At 42.9% G+C, this 24,442-nt stretch overlaps 1 protein-coding gene across 5 annotated transcripts; it reads right to left on the minus strand.

Annotated features, from left to right (window-relative positions):
• Nucleotides 1–1,806: 1,806 nt before the first annotated feature.
• Nucleotides 1,807–23,301, minus strand: SPG21 (SPG21 abhydrolase domain containing, maspardin). 5 transcript variants are annotated; one of them, XM_021693795.1, is made up of 10 exons: nt 23,031–23,301; nt 22,158–22,392; nt 18,871–18,957; nt 16,085–16,246; nt 12,519–12,599; nt 11,035–11,180; nt 7,531–7,639; nt 6,632–6,739; nt 3,776–3,916; nt 1,807–2,530 (listed from the first exon to the last, which is right to left on the minus strand). In XM_021693795.1, exons 3-10 carry the CDS (start codon nt 18,931–18,933, stop codon nt 2,414–2,416), a joined length of 927 nt encoding a protein of 308 aa, XP_021549470.1. In that variant the 5' UTR covers nt 18,934–18,957; nt 22,158–22,392; nt 23,031–23,301; the 3' UTR covers nt 1,807–2,413. The 5 variants fall into 5 exon arrangements, with proteins under 5 accessions (XP_021549470.1, XP_021549471.1, XP_021549472.1 ...); XM_021693796.2 differs by lacking the exon at nt 23,031–23,301 and adding an exon at nt 22,740–22,776; XM_021693797.2 differs by lacking the exon at nt 22,158–22,392.
• Between the last annotated feature and the right edge of the window lie 1,141 nt (nt 23,302–24,442).

The raw sequence follows: 24,442 nt of genomic DNA on the forward strand, positions 1-24,442 counted from the left end.
CAGAGAGAAGACAGAAGTGGGGAAAGCACATTCCAAGCAAAAAGCACAGTCTGTGCAATGCACAGTGGTGTGGAGATGGATCTGTTTGGGGAATGGTGTGATTGGAACGCAGGAAGCATGCAAGGAGGAGGAGAGATGAGCTGGAGGGGCCGGAGGGCCTCGCTCTTTCAGCCTCCGATGAGACTATTCCAACGGGCACTCCTAGCTCCAGAGCCCGCTACGTGGTCTGCTGGTGCTTGGTCAGGCCTGTCATAGCTCAGCTTCTCCCATGCCCAATCGGCTTCCTTCCACAACTCTTTGATCCTAAATAACCACCTTGCTCCCAAAGTTTCATCTCGGTACCTGCTTCAGCCTGAGATGTGGGGATGGGGGTGGGGTCCAAGATGGCTGAGTTTCTAGCTGAGGAATCTGGGGAACAGTGATCCTGGGAACAGAGATGACGGTTTAGGAGAGAGGGGGCAGGTTTGGGCAGTGGGGACATAGGTGTGCCTGTAGAAGGCTGGCCTGATAGGCCTGTTAGGCATTCAAGGGCAGCTGAAAAATCAGTCGGGGCTGGAAATGGCAGTCATCGGGGCATAGAGCCAGGGAGTAGTTCCAGCTGTCAGGGGGAAGTGGCTCACACAGGGAGAATGTGAAGAGAAAGCAGAGGGCAGTCCCACAGTCCATTGCTGTGCCAGGTGAAGAAGGGGCTGCTGACCATGTGCAGCCCGGCCCAGCCCACAGGAGCTCCCCATTGGTTGGGAAGTAGCCTCAGATGCTAACAGTTAAAAACATTAAGCTCTACCTTCACGGCTTCCAGGTGTTTCCATAACTCCCGACTGTTCTTGAGGCACAAGGCAGTCAGAGCAGACACTGGCCTATGTGGAAAGACCACTGCTGCTTTTAGGGATGGTCAGACTCAAGCTGGCATCCCAGCTCCGCCCTTCCCCTCTTGGCCGCTCCCAGCCTCCACGACCTCCCCTGTAAAATCAGCTTAATCAGGGCTGTGGTGGGAATGAAATCAGAAAGAGCATGGCTAACTCAATGTTCTGAAAACTTAAAGAGAAAGAAGCATTGATGCTGATTTTTTGGTCTAAACTGTACCTCAGAGAAACCAAATAGTTGGGGAGGGGAAGACTTAAAAGAAAAAAAATCAGAGAACTCTAGTTAATAAATGGAATGATAAAAATTAGAGTTACTGTCACTGCTCTGCACCCTCTAAGGACACAGTGCCTCTGTGCAGAGATCAGCACTGGCTGGATCCGGCTGACAGTGCCTGACCCCACCCAGCCCTCTTCACGATTCAGAGACAACCAGATGTTACGTGCCTCCCGAGCTGACACAGTGGGAAGCACACAGCTCTGCCTATGAAGTGTTCCCACCCAAAAGACAATTTGAACCTGACTGACCTCCAGATGTAACTACCAGTTTATGGGAAATACCAGGGACATAGAAACAAGTTAAAGGACACTGTGAGGCTGCAATCAGCCAAATCCAGACTGTAGGGAATTCTGTAGAGCAAATGAGCCTGTTTCTTCAACAAATTAATGGCAAGGAAAAAAAAAATAGGAATTTACAGTTTAAAAGAGATTTAAGAGATATTCCCACTGAGGGGGAGACAAGAAGGTATGAAAAGTGCCTGGCACATACTAACAGCTCAATAAATAAGAGCTACTGTTACTTTACAAGGAGCAAACTGCACTTTAGTGAGATTAAGTAACTTACCTAATGTCACAAAGAATTGGCCAATGACACCATGGTCTGCTTCTCAGAAAGTCCTATGTCTATGTAGCCCAGTTGGGCAACTACAATAATCACCAAAGCCACTCACTGAAATTGAATTTTTATTCCAAATGACTGTAATGGCTAGAAAGACAACAGATAAAACTGAAAATGATCTGCTTACCCAGAAATTAGAAGTAGTTGATTTTGCAGGAGAGCAAACGGTGGGGTGACAGACAGCCTTGGCACTTGGTAACAGTTACAACCAAGAAAGCATCAACATAACCAATGTCCTTCTGATACACAATCTGGACGTGCAGCATTTACAGCAAATAACATAACAAGAAAGAAAGGAGGAAAGAAAAGGAAAAAAAAAAAAACCCCACAAAATCCCAAACCTCAGAAATCAACATTCTCTTAAGAACACAGTGGTGAGAAGACTTTTGGTAGCAAAATTTTCACAATTCTTAAAATGGGAGTCTTCAAAAGTACTTCCTCAAATTTGAAAGCTAAAAAAAAACCGAAGGGGGAACAGTTACACTGGTTCAGAAGAGCTGCCGCCTGTCACAGAGATGACAATCAGTCCTACTTCCAAACACAGTGATAACCGGTGAACCCGACAACGGAGCAGAGGGGCCGCCGGGCGGGCGCTCACGCTGCTGACTGGACAAGAACTCTCTGGCCCGCTCGTTATCAACAGGCAACGCCTCAGCTACTGCTCCTCCTGACTGATGCTGAGGCTGCCTTTCTGCACCTCCAGTTCCTCAGCGCTGACCATCGACGGGTCAATGGCCGCGTATTTGGTTCCATGGAATTGTAGCAAATGGATCTGCAGAAACACAGAGTCATTATTTTAAATGCCACGACAGCATATAAATGTTTTATACTTCTAAAATTACAGAGTAACACAGACTGATTAGAGAAAAATTGGAAAACACAGGAAAGTCAAAGAAGCATTTTGAAAAACCACAATTTGGGATCTTTGCTCCCTATTTACTGTGTGACAGGTCTCTCCAAGTTCGTACAAACTCTTCATGAACATCTTAAAGGGTGGCATGCTGCTCTGTGAGTAGGTGTTTACCCTCCTGCTTTGCTGCTGTGACTCAGGTCCTTCCCATCCTCTGCGGTTCTGAGTGAGACCATGATGACTGTCTCCCTGCATCAAGTTTTTTTGAATTTAGGGTCCTCTCCTTAGGATCACTGCCACAAATGGATGGCAGGACCAAAGGACGTGACTGGTTTTTGAAGCTCTTGATACTTCTTGCCAAACTGCCAAAGCAATAATTTCTCACTGCTATTTTATTTTATTTTATTTTTTTAAAGATTTTATTTATTTGATAGAGAGAGACACAGCGAGAGAGGGAACACAAGCAGGGAGAGTGGGAGAGGGAGAAGCAGGCTTCCTGCCGAGCAGGGAGCCCAATGCGGGGCTCGATCCCAGGACTCTGGGATCATGACCTGAGCCGAAGGCAGACGCTTAACGACTGAGCCACCCAGGTGCCCCTCTCACTGCTATTTTAATATCCATTTGGGTAGAGGATGAAGTGGCAGTTTTTGTTAGTTTTTGCATGTGTGTGTGCTTTTTTTTTTAAGTTTTATTTATTTAAGTAATCTCTATACCCGACATGGGCTCGAACTCACAACCCCAAGATCAGGAGTTGCATGCTCTTCTGACCGAGCCAGCCAGGTGCCTGCCCCTGCATGTGTTTTTTAATGCATTAAAAATGGATCAGGAAGTTGCTTCATGAAGGTGTCCTGCTCTGACTGAATTCACTGTATCCAGGAGGCAAGGTCACATCACAGGATGTGGCTACTTCAGTACGTTCGGGTGCGGGCCTGCTGTTCTTAGAAAAGAGATGGTAGGCACAGAGTCACTTGACTGTCTCTAATATACCCACTCGAATTCTGCTATAAATTATTAACGTAAACCATCTTTTTCAAGTGAAGGCCTCATTCCTACAGAGAATTCTGTAGGTCTCTTATTCCACCACCACCAAAAAAAAAAAAAGCAGCTTTATGTTTCAAACCGTACACTTCGGGTTCAAAGTGCTCTGGCTTCCAAGCTGGGACTTACCTGTACATAAAGATTCACCTCTGCACTTCTGCACAGGTATGGGAAATTGCCTCCTGTTTTAAGGTGAGCCCTCCGGGCATTAGGATACAGTTTGTACATTTCTTCTTTAGCTTCAGTTGAAAGTGCACTCTGGTCAAATACCTTTAAAAAAAACACAAAGCTGAAGCCTACCGGTATTTTAATCTGTTCTTTGCACATTGTGGAAAGGGCCTCCCAAAGCATTTCTTGCTTGTGAAGAGACACCGCTGAGCCCCTGGCCAGCCTGGGCCATCTCCTGCTCATCCTGGTGACTTCTAACTCCAACATAAGCCACGGATTTTGTTGTCAAATGTCTCTTGCATTCACTAGCGGACAAAGCCTATCATGAATTTTTTCTCCTCAAACATAGCTAACTAAATTAAAAGAATATTAATAATGAATGCCAATTAATTTCAAAAAAAAATCACTGAAATCCCAAAAGAACTTTTATTTATTTTTTTTTTTACATTTTATTTTTTTTATTATTTTTTTTTAAATATTAAGTTTTCCGATTCTTTTTTTTTTTTTAAAGATTTTATTTATTTATTTGAGAGAGAGAATGAAAGAGAGCACATGAGAGGGGGGAGGGGCAGAGGGAGAAGCAGACTCCCCGCCGAGCAGGGAGCCTGATGCGGGACTCGATCCCAGGACTCCAGGATCATGACCTGAGCCGAAGGCAGTCGCTCAACCAACTGAGCCACCCAGGCGCCCTATTTTTTTACATTTTATTATTACTTAAAAACAGTTACGTAAGTGGTATATGCTCAGTGAAAAAAAAAATCCAAAAAAAACTTTTCAAGAGTGTAAGAAAGGGGCGCCTGGGTGGCTCAGTCGGTTAAGCGACTGCCTTCGGCTCAGGTCATGATCCTGGAGTCCCGGGATCGAGTCCCGCATCGGGCTCCCTGCTCGTCGGGGAGTCTGCTTCTCCCTCTGACCCTCCTCCCTCTCATGCTCTCTGTCTCTCATTCTCTCTGTCTCAAATAAATAAATAAAATCTTAAAAAAAAAAAAAAAAAAAGAGTGTAAGAAAAAGTCCAGATCCTTCCCTGGGGGAGCCATTGTTAGCAGTTTGGAGTATATAATTCTAGACATCTTTTAATGCCCACATAAACTTATGTTTGCACACATACAAACAAGTTTACAAAAAGTAATTTTTAAAACGAAGCACACACACACACAAAAAGCATCTCCAACGTGCTAAAGCTTATACACAGTTTTCAGTGACCATGTACCCAAGTGGTGAGCTCAGCTTTGAAAGATGGGCAAGCAGTGCAAATGCACTGTGAGGACCAAATATTTTACCAGGAGCACTGAAAAGCTCGTTCTGTGTCATGGTAAATGTCGAAATGTAGAGATTACAGTGGAGGATGAGAAGTTATTATTTACGTGCTTGTAATGGATAATTTCCTGACAAAAATCAATTCTTAAAAATATGTTGATTTTAGCAATACATCCATTTATGAGGCAGAATAGTTATATGATTTAAAAAAATAAGCCAAAACCACAATGAAATACCACTGTGCATCCATTAGAATGGCCACTGTCAACAAACAGGAAATAACAAGTGTTGGGGAGGATACGGAATGACTGAACCCTCAGGCACTGCTGGTGGGAATGTAAAATGGTACAGCTGCTGTGGAAGATGCTATCTGGTTCTGCAAAAGGTCAAACACAGAACCACCATATGGCTCGGCAATTTCCCTTCTAGGTATGGACCCAAAAGAAGTGAAAGTGGATACTCAAACAGGTATCTGTACACCAATACTCAGAGCAGAATGATTCATAATAGCCAAAAGGTGGAATAACCCAAATGCCCATCAACAGATGACTGGATAAATAAAATGTGGTATGCACTATAACAGAATATCAGTCAGCCTTTAATACATGCTACATGAATAAACTTTGAAGACATTCTGCTAAGTGAAATAAGCCAGACACAGACGTACAAATATTATGGGATTCCACTGACATGAGGTGCATAGAATAGTCAAATACATGGAGACAGAAAGTATAATGTTGGTCACCAGGGTCTGGGAGGAGGAGGGACTGGTGAGCTAGTGTTTAATGGGTACAGAGTTTCAGGCTGGGATGATGGAAAGTTCTGGAAATGGATGGTGGTGACAGTTTCACAACACTGTAAATGTACTTCATGCCACTAAGCTGTACACTGAAATATGGTTAAAATGGTAAATTTCGTTATGTGTATTTTACCACAACTCAAAAATATAAGCAGCAAGCTTCTGTGCTAATTAGACTTTATGGAATTCTTGATTCTCTGCCCCCCCCGTGAGGCAACTTTTCTTTGCTGCACAGATGTGTAATAGCTAAAGTGCAATCTCTGGTGATGACAATAGCAAAATACATCAAAATGGATGAGGACTACCATGTTTGTTTATGTTTATTCTGATTTCAATGGTGTTATTCCTACCAGGGAAAATATGGGACAAGCAATAAACTGACTGTTTCAGAACTGAAAAAGCTGGGGGGGGGGGGGGGGGGTTTAAAAAAAAAAAAAAAAAATCCAAGGCAGCATTTGAAGAGGCGCACTGAAAAATTTTATAATAATTATGAGGAAGCTCTTGAAATATACATTTAAAAAGGTAAAGCATCGGGACGCCTGGGTGGCTCAGTCATTAAGCGTCTGCCTTCGGCTCAGGTCATGATCCCAGGGTCCTGGGATCGAGTCCCACATCAGGCTCCTTGCTCAGTGAGGAGCCTGCTTCTCCCTCTCCCTCTGCTGCTCCCCCTGCTTGTGCTCTCTCTCTCTCTGACAAATAAATAAAAATCTTTAAAAAAAAAAAAAAGGTAAAGCATCTATTTTACTTAAAAGGAAGCTTACATCCATAATGGTCACAGGGATGTCCCGAATCTTATGAGGTTCCACGTAAGAATTTTGACAATTCAGGGTAAGTCTTGAAGCCAGTTCACTCTGACCCAAACTTTCCAGCTGCAGGAAAAAACAAAGGCAAAGTTCATGAATTCATTTTGTGCCTCACATTTATATTAAATCCACAGATAATATCTGCACTTATAAAAGTGGCATGTGTGGTGGGCCAGATCACCAGTGAGGAAATACAATGTATCTGAGAGCCTAGCACTGGGCCTCCCAGCTGGTGGCGTTGTTCTATTCTGGGGCATTCAATAGCCCTCACCCTGAACTGCCTCTTCAACCAGGTGCCTGTGGGCAGCAAGTCACTTCCCAAAGCCCCACAGCGAGAGATCAACATTTTAAGAGATTTTGGAGCTGAAAGAGACCTCAAAAAAATCATCTAGTCCCACTGCCCCTAAATGTAAGTCTGCAGACCTGCTACTTCAGACTCCCCTCGGGGAGAAGGAGGGGGAAGTCTGTAGAGTAAAAATACAAATACCCATACCCAATGCCCAGGGATTCCAGTTCAATGAGCTGGTGAGGGCTTGGAATCCGTATTTTTTTTTTTAATGTAGGTTCTGCTCCCAACGTGGGGCTTGAACTCATGACCCCGAGATTAAGAGTCATACGTTCTACCAGCTGAGCCAACCAGGTGTTCCTGGAATCTGTATTTTTAAAAGCTCCCCCCAAGGGATTCTGATGAATTACTTACCAGCAGTAACATCTGTTGGGCATATTAAAGTAAATATGGAAACATCTTAACAAACATCTCTAATACATACTCAATGAGACAGATATATCATCAGGAACCAAGGAGACATGAAAATTCCTAGTACAAGGTGTCCCCATTCCAATGCCATGATCCTTACCCTGTCCACCATAAAATCAATAGCATCAGCCATCATAGGGTCCACTGGGCCAGATGAAAAGTTTCCGAGAACAATTTTTTTGAGCATAAATGATGGCATCAGCCAAAAGCTGTAAAACAAAGACCTGATCGTTTAAATCTGTAAGACTACACAAAAATAGCGAATATTCATTTGATACTGAAGCTTTGTATTAGCTGGTACTTAGGATCTAAAGATAAAAAGACCTAGTCTCTTCTTTCAAAAAGCTGTTCTTGAAGCATCTTGTTTTTTTTTTTTTTTTTTAAGATTTATTTATTTATTTATTTGTCAGAGAGAGAGAGAGCACAAGCAGGGGGAGCAGCAGAGGGAGAGGGAGAAGCAGGCTCCTCACTGAGCAAGGAGCCCGATGTGGGACTCGATCCCAGGACCCTGGGATCACGACCTGAGCCGAAGGCAGACGCTTAACGACTGAGCCACCCAGGCGTCCCAGCATCTTGTTTTTATATATATTTTCCCGTGCTCCCAAAGAGTTATGGTTTAATATGATTAGTGTTTTATTTGAGAATTTAGAATAATTATAAAGCAGTATTTCAAATATCTTTACCAAGGTAGACATTTTGATAATTCTAAGATTTTTTTTTTAACTAACTGGCCTTATTTCCTTTTTTTTTTTTTAATTTTATTTATTTATTTATTTGACAGAGACACAGCGAGAGAGGGAACACAAGCAGGGGGAGTGGGAGAGGGAGAAGCAGGCTTCCCGCCGAGCAGGGAGCCTGATTTGGGGCTCGATCCCAGGACCCTGGGATCACGATCTGAGCCGAAGGCAGACGCTTAACGACTGAGCCACCCAGGCACCCCAATTGGCCTTATTTCCAATGGCTAAACTATTTCCTTTAGAAAACTGAAAACTTGGGGCACCTGTGTGGCTCAGTCAGTTAAGTGGCCGGCTCTTGATTTTGGCTCAGGTCACGATCTCAGGGTTGTGGGATCCAGCCCCGCCTTGGGCTCTGTGCTCAGCAGGGAGTCTGCTGGAGATTCTCCTTCTCCCTCTCCCCCTCCCTGCCCTCTAAAATAAGTAAATAAATCTTAAAAAAAAAAAGAAAGAAAGAAAGAAAACTGAAAACTTAAGATGTTGTCAACCTTCAGGTTTGTATCACCTTTGAATGACTGATATTTCAAAACAGCAAAATGAAAGAGTTATCGTACCTCCCAAAGTTTGCTACTAGTAGATTCAACTGGGCTAATTCAAAGCAATTCAATCTATGAATTTCTATATGTGATTTTTAGTTGGTATTTATTCCATTAATTACAAATGTTGAGAGCCATTATGTAGGGTAAAAACTACTTTCTCTAAACCTATGCTGAAAATGACTTATAAAAGGAGCAGACTACCTTCTGATGCGTGTTCTCCACGGAATGTTTGTTGGAAGTTGAGCTTCCCTCACAAGGATAGCTGGTCACCTTTCATTACTTTTCTCCATCCCGCCCCCTACAGCTTCCCTATCTTCTCAAGGCGATGCCGCCGAGGTACCCTCTGTAGCCAACAGGCAGACCCTGCTGGCTTTGCCTGCCCGTGCAGCCTCAATGTGTGGCATGTAGCAAGCACTCAGATACCTGGGAAAATGCAGCTCACATGCAGGAGGAGCACAAAGTAGGGGCAGTCTTGGCTTCTGACAATTAAAACAACATTAAAATCATCAAAAATAATCAATGAGCTTTAGTGCCTTGTCTGGACATGAACTATTTGTAGCTAATGTATTGTTGCACAATTGCTCAGCAAACTACTGAGAGAACATCAGGAGAAGCGTTTAAAAAGAACAGAGTACAATTTTTTTTTTTTAAGTAAGCTATACGCCCAATGTGGGGCTCAAACTCATGACCCAGAAATAAAGAGTCGCGCGGTTTATCAAATGAGCCAGCCAAGTGCCCCTACAATTTTAAAGAGATGTGAAAACCATGGAAACAATGTTTACCTATAGCATTCTGTGAAAATCAGCTTGATCATACAGGTATGTTTACTCATGTTTACCCTATATTTTAGGGTAGGGCCTAGCCTCGCTAGCAATGAAAGAAACCACATTAAGTCAGCTTTAAGGTACTATTAGATACTGATCGAACTACTTAAAATGGTATCTTCAATGAGAGGATGGCTCAAAGGAAACAAGCACCCCACTGGCTGCCCCACAGAGCGTTCCACCATTTCCATCATTCTGGAAGCTGACTACTGTTAACGTGTCATGATGTGCAAAACGTCTGCTGACAGACTAAATGTTCTATTCCCTCTATTTTTGGAGCCACATCTCAAGGAAATAACCCAGAAAGGGAAGGAAAAAAAGTAATTTGTACAAAGATTTACAGTAGAACATGATGAAAAATTGGGGGAAGCCAAATGCCCAAAGAAACTGTGACAATCAATAGATAGCACTGTTTACACAAAATAATAAGTGGAACAAGCAGAACTCTGTATTAGTTATACAGGCACTGAAGAAACTGTAAGAGCATGACTGTACCTTAAACAAAGCTAAACAATAATTCAGAGTAATAGAAATAGCTGAATTCAGAGTTCATTCCATTCTTTTCTTTTGCAAAGGTGATTGTTTCTAATTTTATTTATAAAGATTTATCTATCTATTTATTTATTTATCTATTTATTTATTTATCTCACAATCCTGGGATCATGACCTGAGCCAAAATCAACAGTTGGGGGACACCTGGGTGGCTCAGTCGTTAAGCGTCTGCCTTCGGCTCAGGTCATGATCCCAGGGTCCTGGGATCGAGTCCCGCATCGGGCTCCCTGCTCCGCGGGAAGCCTGCTTCTCCCTCTCCCACTCCCCCTGCTTGTGTTCCCTCTATCGCTGTGTCTCTCTCTGTCAAATAAATAAAATAAAATAAAATAAAAAAACAAACCAAGAGGTGGAAGCTCAACTGACTGCACCACCCACACCACCCAGGTGCCTCTGATTCTTTTTTTTTTTTAAGATTTTATTTATTTATTCATGAGAGACAGAGAAAGAGGCAGAGGCAGAGGGAGAAGCAGGCTCCCTGCTGAGCAGGGAGCCGGATGCGGGCTGGATCCCAGGACCCCGGGATCATGACCTGAGCCGAAGGCAGACGCTTAACCACCTGAGCCACCCAGGCACCCTGATTGTTTCTAATTTTTTTTTTAAAGATTTTATTTATTTGACAGAGAGATAGAGAGAGAAAACAAGTAGGCAGAGAGGCAGGCAGAGGGAGAGGGAGAAGCAGGCTCCCCGCTGAGCAGGGAGCCCGATGCGGGGCTCCATCCCAGGAACCTGGGATCATGACCTGAGCCGAAGGCAGCGCTTAACCGACTTAGCCACCCAGGCGCCCCTGATTGTTTCTAATTTTAAAAGCCAGGGTAGTTTCAGAAGATAGAAGCAGATAGAACCCCTACCCCCTGCTCCTTAGTGCAACAACAACAACAAAAAAACCCAAAAGTCAACATTTTAAAAATTCCACAGAGCAAAAATCATAATTTTGACCAAATGTTTACATTCTTACCTGTTTGCAGTCCAAGTTTGGTTGAAGATAGAGGTGTCACTGAAGGAATTGCAGAGGATGAGGGAATGGACTCTGGGAGATTTGTGTGTATACTCAGCAAATTTCTGAGCCAAAAAGCCTCCCAAAGAAGCCCCAAAAAGATGAACCTAATTGCAAACACATACAAGAAGGATACTAAAATAATCAATCCTGAACATAAATACCCCCCAAAAAAGTTGTTTTAGTTATCACCAACCACAGAATATAATGTCATCACTAGTCATTAGATGAAGTATCTACAGCAGTTCAACATATAGGAAATATTGTAATTAAATACAATTTATATACATCCTGTCAAGAAAACAATTTGTGTATACAAATACAAGTTAAAAAAAAATATTATCAGGGCGCCTAGGTGGCTCAGTCGTTAAGCGTCTGCCTTTGGCTCAGGTCATGATCTCAGGGTTCTGGGATCAAGCCCCACACTGGGATCCCTGCTCGGCGGGGAGTCTGCCTTTCCGTCTCCCACTTTCCCTGCTTGTGTTCCCTCTCTCTCACTCTGTCAAATAAATAAAATCTTTAAAAAAAAAATATATTATCTACAGATTGCACTAGAAAATGAAACCGCTTAATTTTTTTTTTTTGAAGAATCTTTTTTTTTTTAAGATTTTATTTATTTATTTGTCAGAGAGAGAGCGAGCACAAGCAGGGGAACGGCAGGCAGAGGGAGAGGGAGAAGCAGGATCCCCGCTGAACAGGGAGCCGATATGGGGCTTGATCCCAGGACCCCGGGATCATGACCTGAGCCGAAGGCAGATGCTTAACCAACTGAGCCACCCAAGTGTCCCATAATTTATGTTTAAGAAAACCATGATTTGGTAATTCTACTCCTAGGTACATACGCAAGAGAACCAAAAACATATGTCCACACAAAAACTTGTACATGAATGTTCAGAGCAGTGTTATTTCTAATAGCCAAACAATGGCAACAATCCAAACGTGCATCAACTGACAAATGGCTAAATAAAATGTGGTACACCTGTACAATGGGATAGTATCAGACCATAAAGAGGAATACGAAGTACTGATAGAGGCTACTACTTAGATGATCCATGCAAACATTACACTAAATTAGTCAGTTAGAAAAGATGAATATTGCATGATTCCATTTATATAAAATACCCAGAAAGGGTACATTTACACAGGCAGAAAGTAGAGTAAGTTGCCAAGGCCAGTGGGAGGAAGGGTGAGGAGTGATTGCTAACGAAATGGGGTTTCTTTTTGCGGTGAAAAAAAATGTCCTAAAGTTGACTGTGGTGATGGTTGCACCTATCTGTGAATATATTAAAAACCATACTCACACACTTTAAAAGGGTAAATTGTATGGTATGTGAATTATATCTCCAAAAAAACTATCTTTTAAAAAACAAAAAGACAACACCAGCCTTTACAATGTAAATGTTGCCTTAAAATCACATTTAAATAATTAGTTTTAGGGGACTCACTTTATCCAGTTGTAAATGGTCTAAAAGTTTTCTGAATCCATCACAGAATTCGAGATGGTCCCAATAAACTGGATACTGCAACTGAAATAATAACAATTAATTAATAACAATATATATATGAAAAATTTAGGACTCCCATAATAGCATTTCTCATTTGCTCAAGCTCTGCTCCTTATTCAAACTATGTGAAAATAAGCTCTCACCTTCTTCTAAACTTTAAAATTCACATTTTACCTAACAGACCAATTTATTTTTTTATTTTATTTTATTATTTTTAAAGATTTTATTTATTTATTTGAGAGAGAGAGAATGAGAGACAGAGAGCATGAGAGGGAGGAGGGTCAGAGGGAGAAGCAGACTCCCCGCCGAGCAGGGAGCCCGATGCGGGACTCGATCCCGGGACTCCAGGATCATGACCTGAGCCGAAGGCAGTCGCTTAACCAACTGAGCCACCCAGGCGCCCCTAACAGACCAATTTAAAAAAAGAATAGCATACTAGTGATATTATGTGAATAACAATTTCAATTCACATCTATTTCCTTTCCAAATAGCTAAGAAACTCTGAGGTTCATGGATGAATAGGGCCGAACCCTTCCAAGTAAATAAATACTGTTTGCCCTTAAATCCAACTTAATTATAAATTATGGCTCTAAATAAAATTCTGTCTAGGGAGAATTCCCTCTCTTTTTGGCAGCATGACTTGAAGGGAGTGTTCAATAAAATTGTTCCTCTTTTTTAATTGACTTAGTAGTCATTCTATCTGATTTCTTGTACTTTTATTTGTGACCAAAAAAGTATGGTGCTTGACCCTAAGTAGCCTATGAATGCTGATGAGGAGGAAAAGAAACTCAAGTCACTAACTCCTTTTGAGGGGATTCTAGCTTGTCACCTAAGAATTCCCCTCTCTTTAATAATAAGTAAAAGCTGCCTGACAGGCTGGTTGTTTTAAGCACTCAGATTCATTTTGTCATTAACAAATCGCTGGAATAGATACTGCCATGTATATAATAGCATAATTTTAGATTTGATGTAATTATGTTACTTTTACTATTAAAAATTTCATTTGTGGATAAGATTCCACTATTTTGACAGGATGGAGAACAGCCGCTCCCTAGCAGAAAATTTGAGAATTTGAGTCAGATGATAGAAAAGAAAGAAGATGCTATATTTTTCAATTTTATTTTAAATTTATTTTTTATTTAAGATTTTTTTAATATTTATTTGACACAGAGAGAGCACAAGCAGGGGGAAAAGCATGCAGAGGGAGAGGGAGAAGCAGACTCCCCAGTCAATGCGGAGCACGGAGCCCCATACCCATATGGGGCTCGATCCCAGGACTCATAGATCATGACCTGAGCTAAAGACAGATGCTTAGCGACTGAGCCACCCAGGTGCCCCAAGAAGATATTTTTATGAAGCCTTTAATTTACAGATATCTATGCCCTAGATAGGTGATAAAATTGTATACCACTTAACACACAGACACACACACATACATATACAACTGAGTACAAGTAAAACTGGAAATCTGAATAAGATCAGTGGATTGTATTAATATGAATACCCTGGTTATGATATCCTACTATAGTTTTGTAAAATGTTACCACTGGGAGAAACTGGGCAAAGAATAAAAGGGCTATCTCTGTATTATTTTTTGACAACTGCATGTGAATCTATAGTTATCGCAATAAAAATTTAAATGAGAAAAGGGCCTAAGCCTTTTAACTGTGAGATACTAACAAGTATCTAATAAGTTTTAAAATGTCATGGAGTTAGGCGCATAAGTTAGGCGCACAAAATAACTTTGAAGACACTATTGGCCTTTTCTATTTTATTTCATTTAAAAAAATTTTTTAAAGATTATTTATTTATTTGAGAGACAGTGAGCACAAGTAGGGGAAGAGGCAGAGGGAGAGGGAAAAGCAGACTCCCTGCTGAGCTGAGAGGCCAACATGGGGCTCGATCCTGGGACTAAAACCTGAGCTGAAAGGCAGATGCTTAACCATCTGAGCCACCCAGGCGCCCTTCATTTTTTTAAAGATTTTATTTTTAAGTAAGCTCTACACCCAGCATGGGGCTCAACCCACAACCCCGAGATCAAGAGTCACACGCTCCACTGACTGAGCCAGCCAGGCACACCTGGCCTTTTCTTTATTCATTCTCTAGCTAATGAAATTAGGAAATCCCACGTCAAGAAGCTTGAGGGCAAGAAGAATTTCCATCCCAAAGGCCAAGCCATCATGACCTTCCAGTTTGGAGTAATAAGCACAGTCAGCTTCAGACAGTGCTCTCAAGTGGGAGAGACGCCTGTGGCCACTCAGTCTCCCTGTGCCCGGCTGATTAACAGTGGCCACCAGGAAAGGTACTATCGTGTCCTAGGCTGCTGAGGACTGGGATGAGTGTGATTGCCATTTTGCTCTCCTGAAATGCTGTCCATCAAGAGGAATTTATAAAAACCCAGAACAAGGCAGGATTATGTTGCAGAGACTCAAAACACACCATGAGGAATGATGAAAGAATGTGGAGAATTTTGCCAGAGAAGAAAAGATCTTGGGGGAAGGCAGCAGGCGGTGCTCATCATAGCTAGTTTTCTCCAAAGGGCTGTCAGGAGGAAGAACTGGGATTTGATTTGTGTGGCCCTAGTTGGTGGTAAACCCAGTAGAATTCTCAGTTACCTTCCAAGAGAAGAGATCTGGTCCGAGTTTTCTCTCCTTCAGACAGTAAATAAAATAGTAACAGCAATACTCCCACAGGGAGACCTGTTTAGGTGTTACTATTCCAGCTTCCAGAAACAACTGCCAGCTCAAAGCCAAAGAGTCTCTCCTTCCTGGGAAGTTAGGAGACCAGCCTTCACTGTTACACAGTCGGAGTATGCCACAAAACTAGTCAAAACAGTGCCTCCCTCGCCTACACTGTTCTCCCAGAAGAGACTCGAGAATGATCAACGGGAAATTAGATGTAGTTCAAACTCAGTAATAAAATAACAATTAGAAACAAAAAACTTCTTAACCAAGTGCTGAGGGTATGGGCATTATAATTAATAAACCTCATCTCAACTGTTGAAGACTTACATTAAAGCAAGCTTTCAGTCACCTGAGGGTTAGCAGACCCCTTTGCTGGGTAAATAGTGCACGTTCAGCTTCCCTGGAGGCATCGGAGTAATGAACTAGGAAGGGAAATGGAGTCAGAAGACTCAGGCCTGTTCTCCGTCCACCACCTCGTGGCCATGACCCGCCACGATCCCCCAAATGGCCTGGACCTCCATTTCCTTATCTGTAAACAAGGCCAATGCTTCCTACTGGTCAGACTTAAATAGAATGTACATAAAAGCGGGGCACAGAGGTTTCCACAGAGGTCTGTCCCCTCTGCTTCTCTGTATGTCCGCGTACTGTGCCGCCCTCCTTCAAAAGGTTTTATTTCACATTTAAAAAAAGGAAAACAGTATCTTCCTTCAATTAAAAAAAAAAAAGCCCATTACTATAGTTAATCAGAAACAGAAGGACACACATACAAAAACCCCCACGAAATGTGGACTCGAACTGTCATACTGAATCAATAATACTTACAGCTATAACCCGGTAACCCCATCCAGTCAAAGCCAAAATCTGCCGGAAAAATACATCTGCAGTTCCACTGACAGGGGGAAGAAATATCAGAGGACACCTGATATTTCTGGGGCCTGCATCATACAGCGACCATATTTTACTATCATCATCATCCACGATAATCTGGAGGGAAAGTTGTAAGAAAAAAAATGGAAAACCTTATGGATTTGGTTTTATATTGTTACTTTACACTATAATTTCTCTGACAATTTTAATGCCACTGCCTTGGTTGTGTTACAGGGTACCCTGGGGATCACACCAGACTAGCATGTATAATAAACTGCCTTGGTCTCTTTTTCCCTCTTCAGTGCTAACATATTACACAGAATTGCTTCATACTCTTCCAAAGAGCTGCTTTTTTTTTTTTTTAAATCAGGTTTTAATTTTCTTTTCCATCCATGATTCTATGAAGCCTATTTTGTTTACCATTAAACAGTAAACTCTGTATATGGCATCTTATTTCTCCCCCATACGTCTGGCTGTGTGTGTGGAGGAGGCCATCTGCAGAGTCATTCTCCAGCACTGTCCAGAGGGGAAAGACTCCAGGCTCTCGGACAAACTAGGGAGAGACGGTACCACTCAGGAGATGCTTCTGGAACCTGATCCAGACCACGCCTCTAAGGGGGAGACTTCTGCTAGAGAGGAAGGACTCGGCAGCCGTAGGTGTCCCTGTCCTGAAAGAATGTGTCGGGGGGGGGGGGGGGGGGGGGGGGTGGGCACAGGGAAAAACTGGCTTTCTTGGGAAAAGAGAGTAGGGAGCAGGAAGGTCCTCAGAAACCTTCCTGAACTAGTGGTTCTTAACCCAACAGGGAAAAAAAAAGCATTAAATGAGCTGAGACAAGTCAAGTGCTCAGCGCTGAGTCTGGCAGATATTTTGTGTTCAGTGAGTATTAGATATTAGTATTATTCACTGCATGATCGTTTACTTTTTGTTTTCTTTGGCTGACTTTTTGGTGGGATTTGAAAAAGTACATTAACTGCCTGAACTTTTGCCAATGCAAATCAATATTTATCCTACTTTTACATTACAAAATTCAAGGCCTCCAGGTTCTATTTTCTGAGAGCTCCTAGCTGGCAGTGCTGTGGGCCCATGGTTATCACTGCGGATGGCAACACACTGGGATCATGGGCATCACTGGGAGCAGACAAATGGGGCAAGGTAAAGTCCAGAGGACCCTAACAATTCCCTTTTGGACTTGCCCAGGTCACGGATGATGACGATAATATCTCATACTCACGTTTTTGCCCTTTGTATTTTGCCACTCACAACTTTGCTTTTCATTGTTTTTTGGGGTTTTTTGTTTGTTTTTGCTATGATTGTGGTAAAAATCTCTTAATGGCTTTTGACGGTACACACAGTAAATCCCAATCTTGTAGTAATAACATTCATATGAGATAAGATATTCAGGTCTCTAAAATTTTCTAGGAAATTATTTCAATAATCCATTTGGAATAAGTTTATCACTTCAATGTTCTCAGAGTTCTCTGAATGGCAAATGTCAAAATTCTATTTGATAATTTTGAAGACACAGTATCTCTTTGATAATTTAAAATCTAGCACCACAAAATTTCAAGCAAACTTATCATGACTCCGGCACCAGACCTGACCGCTGGAGAAAGTTACATCAATGAAACTACTTGCTGTAACTACTTCTAAGAACATTTCGATAAGTTTGGGTTGTTTTGGGTCTGGTGATCAGCTTGCTGAGAAAGTGAGCCCGTCAAGAGGAGCTCACATGAGTTACTTGAGGAGATGGGACAAGGTAGAGGGACCCCCGGAGCCAATTATCTTTTAGCATGGGCAGTGTTTCCCAGGGAACAAGAAGGAAGGGAGGCTCCTTTTGGTAAGCAGTCAAGTACTTCTGGTTTTGAAGCCAGATTAATTTGATTATAATCCAGATCCTACCAGGCTGTGTGACCTCGGTTTTCTCATTTGTGAAATGGGCATCACTACCCACTTTATTAATCCGTTGGAAGAATTAAATAAGGTATCTGGGGACTTCCTACAACACTGCCAGTTACATAGCAGATATTGTGTGTATACTTGGAGAACTGTATCTCAAATTCTATATGGAGAATAGTTCTGTTATTAATTCAAACCTGCATGGTACTTCCACAGATGTCTACTCTGACAAAATGGTAATAACAGAGACATAGAAGATTTTCAGATCATAGTACTCTCATACTTCTACAAAGGGACCCGCAAAGATTTTGCTCTGTGGCTTAACTAGCTTTTGTCTAGTGTGATCCCCAAACATTTGCAATTAATTAGGGACTCAGAGTCAACAGTCAAACTTCAATACAAGTGCTTAGGGTTTTGGACATCCCAGGCAAATAAGGTTTCCTGAAGATGACTACCATTGCAAACAGAGGACCTATAACGTGACCCAATGTAAACCTTAAATCCGAGGAACAGGAAAAGGCTTTATAACAGAATCTGACTGCACTTACTATGTAGTTGCTGTTACTGCAAGCTTTCCACTAAACAGAGTACACATATTCCTGCTTGCTTGGATACAGAAAAGCAATTATAAAATAATGAGTATAGTTATACCCACTTTTACTCTTGAATGAGTTTCAAAAATTGATTGCACTTGACAAAGAGGGAATTTTATGCTCTGCAACCCACAGTCACGATACTTGGCAATAACCTTTACTCTCAAACACTACTAAGGCATAACATCTCAGTCACAAACAAAAACAACACAAGATTTTGCAAATAAGAGGTGTAGTAAAACCATACATACCTTTTTAAGGGGAACTGTACTTCTAAACCAGTTATAATCAGGAGAGACTTTAATCTCTCCCATGATTAGCTGAAATGGAGGTTAACCCTGAAATAAAAGCATGTGATGTTTCATGTCAAGAATTCATGTTTACATCAGAATTAAATGTAGAGTCTGGTCTAGCTATACCAACAATACTTTAAACGGTAAAACCAAGGAAATGGACTATTTTACCTCTCAGTATATACTTAAGCTACAGAAAACAGTTTGGTGAAATCCTATAGTCATAGAGCAGGAAGGGGCCCTGAGAGATGACGACTCTAACTCCCTTAGTTCCTCCAGATGAAGAATCCAGTCTAGAAAATTTAAATGACTTTCCAGAGATCTCATGGCTATTGCAGAGCTAGGACCAGAGGCAGGGGAGTCTTTTCTGGTACAGACTGCCTGTCCTAGTTCAATGATTGCAAACTCTGTTGACAGTATCTTAGGAATACCTATGTGTTGACAATATCTTAGGAATCTATTTTAACAAAGATACAGAATTATAGGGAACAGTCCACACTAGAGGAAGGGGGTAATGTAAGCCTGCCTCCTGATCACTTCACAAAATGCCATAAATCTAACTCTAGTGGAACATAACTTCAGAACTTCACATTTGTTCTTAATGCAAAATACAGGAAAATTTGCTGTTCACCTTGGTGTGATTCAAAGTCATATAACCTCCTCTGAAAGATCTATGATAAAATACCAGAATAGGTTTGAAGGCACTGTATCTAGCAACAAAACATGTGTCTTTAGAAAAAATATGTGGTCTTCTGTTGTGAGGTTAGTGACTTCTAGCTTTTATAGCTCTGTGACCTTGGAAAAGTCACTGACCCTCTTTGGGCTTGTTTTCTCATCTATGACTGTTTCACCACTGTATCTCCAAAGCCTAGACCAGTGCTTGGCACAGAGCATGCATTATCCATTGACAAAATGGATGACTATGTCCTAAGAAGACTGGATCAGGCAATCCTAGAGTCCCTTCTGACCCAGCCCTCTAAGAGCTTTGGACTGGCTCGGCATCTCCAATTGAAAGGCTGCCCCTCTTTGCTCAGGCATCTGTGTTATGTCATAATAGGAACCTGAAATTATAGCTCCCTGTTGCAGATTCTTATTGCCAAATGAGGAACTTCCACCCACTGGTTTGGAAGGATTCAAATACTTGCTGTTCATCCTGTCCTCTACCCCCAGGGCAAGTCTGGATTTCCTAATTTGGTGTGGGATGTGTTCAAGACCATAAGACTTAACTCCTGGGCTGACTCTGAAATGTCATTTTGCGGGGGCGGGGGGGGGGCGGAGGGAGGGCTTCTTTGGACTGGCCAGGAGCTGGGGACTCTAAACCCAATGAAACTCTTCCTTTTTGGCTCCCCACATCTGCTGTCTTAGAAGTACAGGGAACTCGGGCGCCTGGGTGGCTCAGTTGGTTAAGCGACTGCCTTCGGCTCAGGTCATGGTCCCGGAGTCCTGGGATCGAGTCCCACATCGGGCTCCCGGCTCAGCGGGGAGCCTGCTTCTCCCTCTGACCCTCTCCCCTCTCATGCTGTTTCTCTCTCTCTCTCTCAAAAAAAAAAAAAAAAAAAAAATTTAAAAAAAAAAAAAAAAAAAAAAAGAAGTACAGGGAACTCAACAGTCTTTTAACAGTTACCTCTAACCTTGGGGGGTTACTAAACTAAACCCCAAGGAGATGGTAAATGTAGACATCCATTATTTTTTTTTTTTTAAAGATTTTATTTATTTATTTATTAGAGAGCGAGCGAGAGAGAAACAGCATGAGAGAGGAGAGGGTCAGAGGGAGAAGCAGGCTCCCCCTGAGCTGGGAGCCCGATGTGGGACTCGATCCCAGGACCCTGGGATCATGACCTGAGCCGAAGGCAGTCGCTTAACCAACTGAGCCACCCAGGCGCCCCTAGACATCCATTATTAAACTTGATTTACAACCTTGACATTATAATAATGGTCTGTTCTCAAGGCTAGGATGGTAATTTTAGAAAAGTTTGTTAAAATCATAAGTTGTTCTAAAGAGTACCAAGAATATCATTAGCCAGTCTTATGCTGAAATCAGTGTGCACAGACGTAGTTATAATTCATACTGGAATAAAGAAAATCATTCTCTGCATATCCATTTTCTCTTAACAAATATTAACATGTTAAAAAAAATCTAAGCCATTTGAATCTACTCAGTAGGTTTATAAAACAGTTAAGCTCCTTAAAGCCAGTTATCTTCTAGATTTGCCAAACTTGGGATAAATCATTCAGTTTTGGAATCGGCTGCAATGTACAAACCAAACTACCATACAGATCACATACAGATCATACAGATACAGATCACACACAGGCACACACATTCACTGTCATCCACTTCTTCCCACAGCAATAAGTAGAAAGATGTTCCTTACCACAGTCCTCGGTATTATTCACAACCAACGCAGTTTTATAACATTTTATAACTAATCTCACTGGATGGAAAGATTCCACCCAACTGTGACTAAATTTTTGTAGGGGCAAGTGATTTTAACACTTGTGCTAGTCTAGCAGCACATGAAAGGTAAGATAGACACCAAATGTTGCATCTGACCAACTGACGTCTAAGTAAAAAAAAAAGCTCACTGCTGCAAAGGGAAAGCAGCTGTGAGTGGTATGAAAAGGAATTTTGTTCTCCTAGCTCTCTTTCATTCACTAAAAGGGTATACTTTTCCAAGTCACAAGAGGAACATTCTGTAGGGGGGAAAAAAAAAAAAAAAAAAAGGTTAACCGAGATTGTGACCAAACTGGTCAGTATTAAATAAGAAAGAATGCGGATCATGAGCTCAACACTGATTTGTTCTCTCACAATTCAGTTCTTCACAAAAACAAAAGCACCTGTTCACCGTGAGCTGGTGGGAAAAGGGCTGCAGAGATCAGCCTTCATCTTGCCTAAACAAACCCCTCCTCAGGGAGTGCTTTCGACACCCAGTCCTCTCTGGCCCTTGAGGGTGCTAGACAATAAAATTGCCAATTGTGAGTGTGCACCAAGAATTACATACACTTTTCCTTCAGGGTTTCGACAGAACCTGCCAGTTTACAATCAACGAAATCGTCTTTAAAAATGTTTAAGTCACATAACGAGCTTAACTAGTCAGAGGTTTTTGGATCCTTTACCTCAATCTGTAGTTGATCCACATGTGGACAATCTGTGATTATTAATACCAGCAATAAGTAACTATTAGAACCTGAGTTTCTAGGCAATGCAAATAATGGCTTTTTAAATGCAAGTCTCCATAACTCACCACACCAGTAGACAGCTATCCTTTTTGCAGATCTCTTCAGGGAGAGATTTATCCCTCTTTTCTTCAGGAACTTATTCCATTATTGTCTAAACCTCATGGGAGGAAAAGCTGCCTACTTGACATTTCTTCTGTGACACCTCATCTTGTGCTGCTGTCTTGGGATAAAAGCTCTTGGAAATTTGCACACAGCTATTAAGTTACTCCTTAGTTTCTTGAGTCTTTCTGCTAACAGGAGCTGGAACATTGTACGAGGAGACAAAGCAGCAGCATAAATGCAAAATTTATAACTCCCCAGGAAAGCCAGAAGGGGAAAAGCAAAACACTGTAGTCCTGCTACTTTCCTCATCCCTCATTCACAAGGCTCACACCTGGCAATGACAAAGACATTTGTCACTTTCAGGCTGAGGTGCAACCTCCAAAATAACTAGCTTCTTTCTGCTCAGAGTTCTTAAAAGTTGAACATATTCCTGGGCTGCAGCAGTGTATCCCCAGGACCAGATTACAGCAGTACGCTCTGGTCCAGCGCCCCCGCCCCCCACCCCAGATGATCCAAACACAGACCCCACCCTCTCCCAGTCCCACCGTGAAAGCCTCAAAAAGGCAGGGTCACAGGTACACCGACCACCCCATGAACTCAAACTCGACCTCAGACAGACAGACAGACAGACAGACAGACAGACACACACACACACACACACACACACACACAGACATACGATCACGTGCATGGTCACATGGACCAGCCCACTAGAGGCCACACTAACAAAGTCACACCGCCGGAGGCAGCTGCGCACACTACATACACACCCACCTGCAAGCCTGCACACATCACACACCCACACCCCGCTTCCCAGGGCCTCGCCCACCCCTCACCTGCCGTGGCCTCCCCCACGTCCCTTTCCCTCCTCCCCAAGGCGGCTCTTCCCTCCACCAGGGGCGCGGGCCGCGGAGACCGCTGGGCCCGGGTCACCGCCGGCAGCCGGAGCTCTCAGTACCCGCAGGCGCAGCGGGCTGTGGGGGCGAGCTGGAGGGCGGGCCTCCGAGGGGCGGGGCGCGCGGCCGGGCGAGCCTGGGCCGCCGCGCTCCCTCCTCCCGAACTGTCCGCGCAGTGGGCGCGAGCCTCACGCTTCCGGGTTCGGAGGAGGCGGGGCCACGTTATGAGGAAGGGGCGGGGCTGCGTGCCTTCGGCGGTCACCATGACGACAGGACGAGATGGAGACCAAGGTGAGAGACTGCACCCCTCTCAGTACATCCTGCGGGTTGGGAATCGGCGCCCGCCTTGGAGGTGGTGGCGGGCGCAGGGAAGAGGTCCGAGTTGCCGCTGGGTCAGCTCTAAGTCACCTATTCGATCGGGCATCGAGGGAGAGATTATGCGAGTCAGGGGCGCCTGACTCCTTGGGACCTGCCTCTGCCTTCAGTTTGCGCCCTCCTGGAGGAAGCAGGTGCGGACCGTTTTCTCTCCGCCACGTAAAGCTTTGGGGGACCCCTTTGGGGCTTTGGTGAACAGCGCTTTGTATACTGTCTTTGCTTGGCAAGATTTTTTTTCCTCTTGGCACAACCAAACACGCCCTCCGTAGTCCTCCCCTGTAACACCCCTCGCAGCACCTTCCAGACTTGTGCTGACATTCTGAGGGATTTTTGAGAACAGCTCCCACCAAGCCTCCAGCTCCTGCATCACTTTCCCTTAAAGGAATAGAGAATATTAATATATTTATAAACATTCTTCTTAAGCAAAATGTGGCAGAGTTTAGTCAGTTTGCTGAAATGCAGTTTGTTGAAAAAATGTATAAGGTTGGATAACATGTAAATCTTGTTTGAAGTCTTTTTGTGATTCTTTTGTGATCCTGCAACAAGGTCCCGTTGAAAGTGTCTCTCCCTGACCTGTTTTAGGGAAAGCTTATACCCTGTGTAAAGCCTTTGGTTTATGCCCTTACCCTGGCAACTGTTTATGGGATTAAGATCAGGGGAAAATCTGAGTAAATTGCATCCTTAGTCATGACCTCTGCCTTCCTGCTCACCAACCTTGGGTCCCAGTCTAGAACTTCAGCAAATCCCAGACACATTCCCCAAGAGCACAATCACAGTTTATCCGCCTGCTCCCCACCCCATCACTTCTTTGAGAATGTTCAATCAGTCAGAGGAAGTGGTCTTTTATTATAAGTACCAGGTTATAGGTACGGTGGATAGGGCATGTTTCTACAGAAGATTTTTAACCTGCAGCTCTTTCCTCAAAACTTTGGAATAGTTCAATGAATGGAATAACTGCCAAATCACTGGTTGTATGT

Source organism: Neomonachus schauinslandi, chromosome 9 (assembly GCF_002201575.2).
Source record: "Neomonachus schauinslandi chromosome 9, ASM220157v2, whole genome shotgun sequence".
Lineage (NCBI taxonomy): Eukaryota > Metazoa > Chordata > Mammalia > Carnivora > Phocidae > Neomonachus > Neomonachus schauinslandi.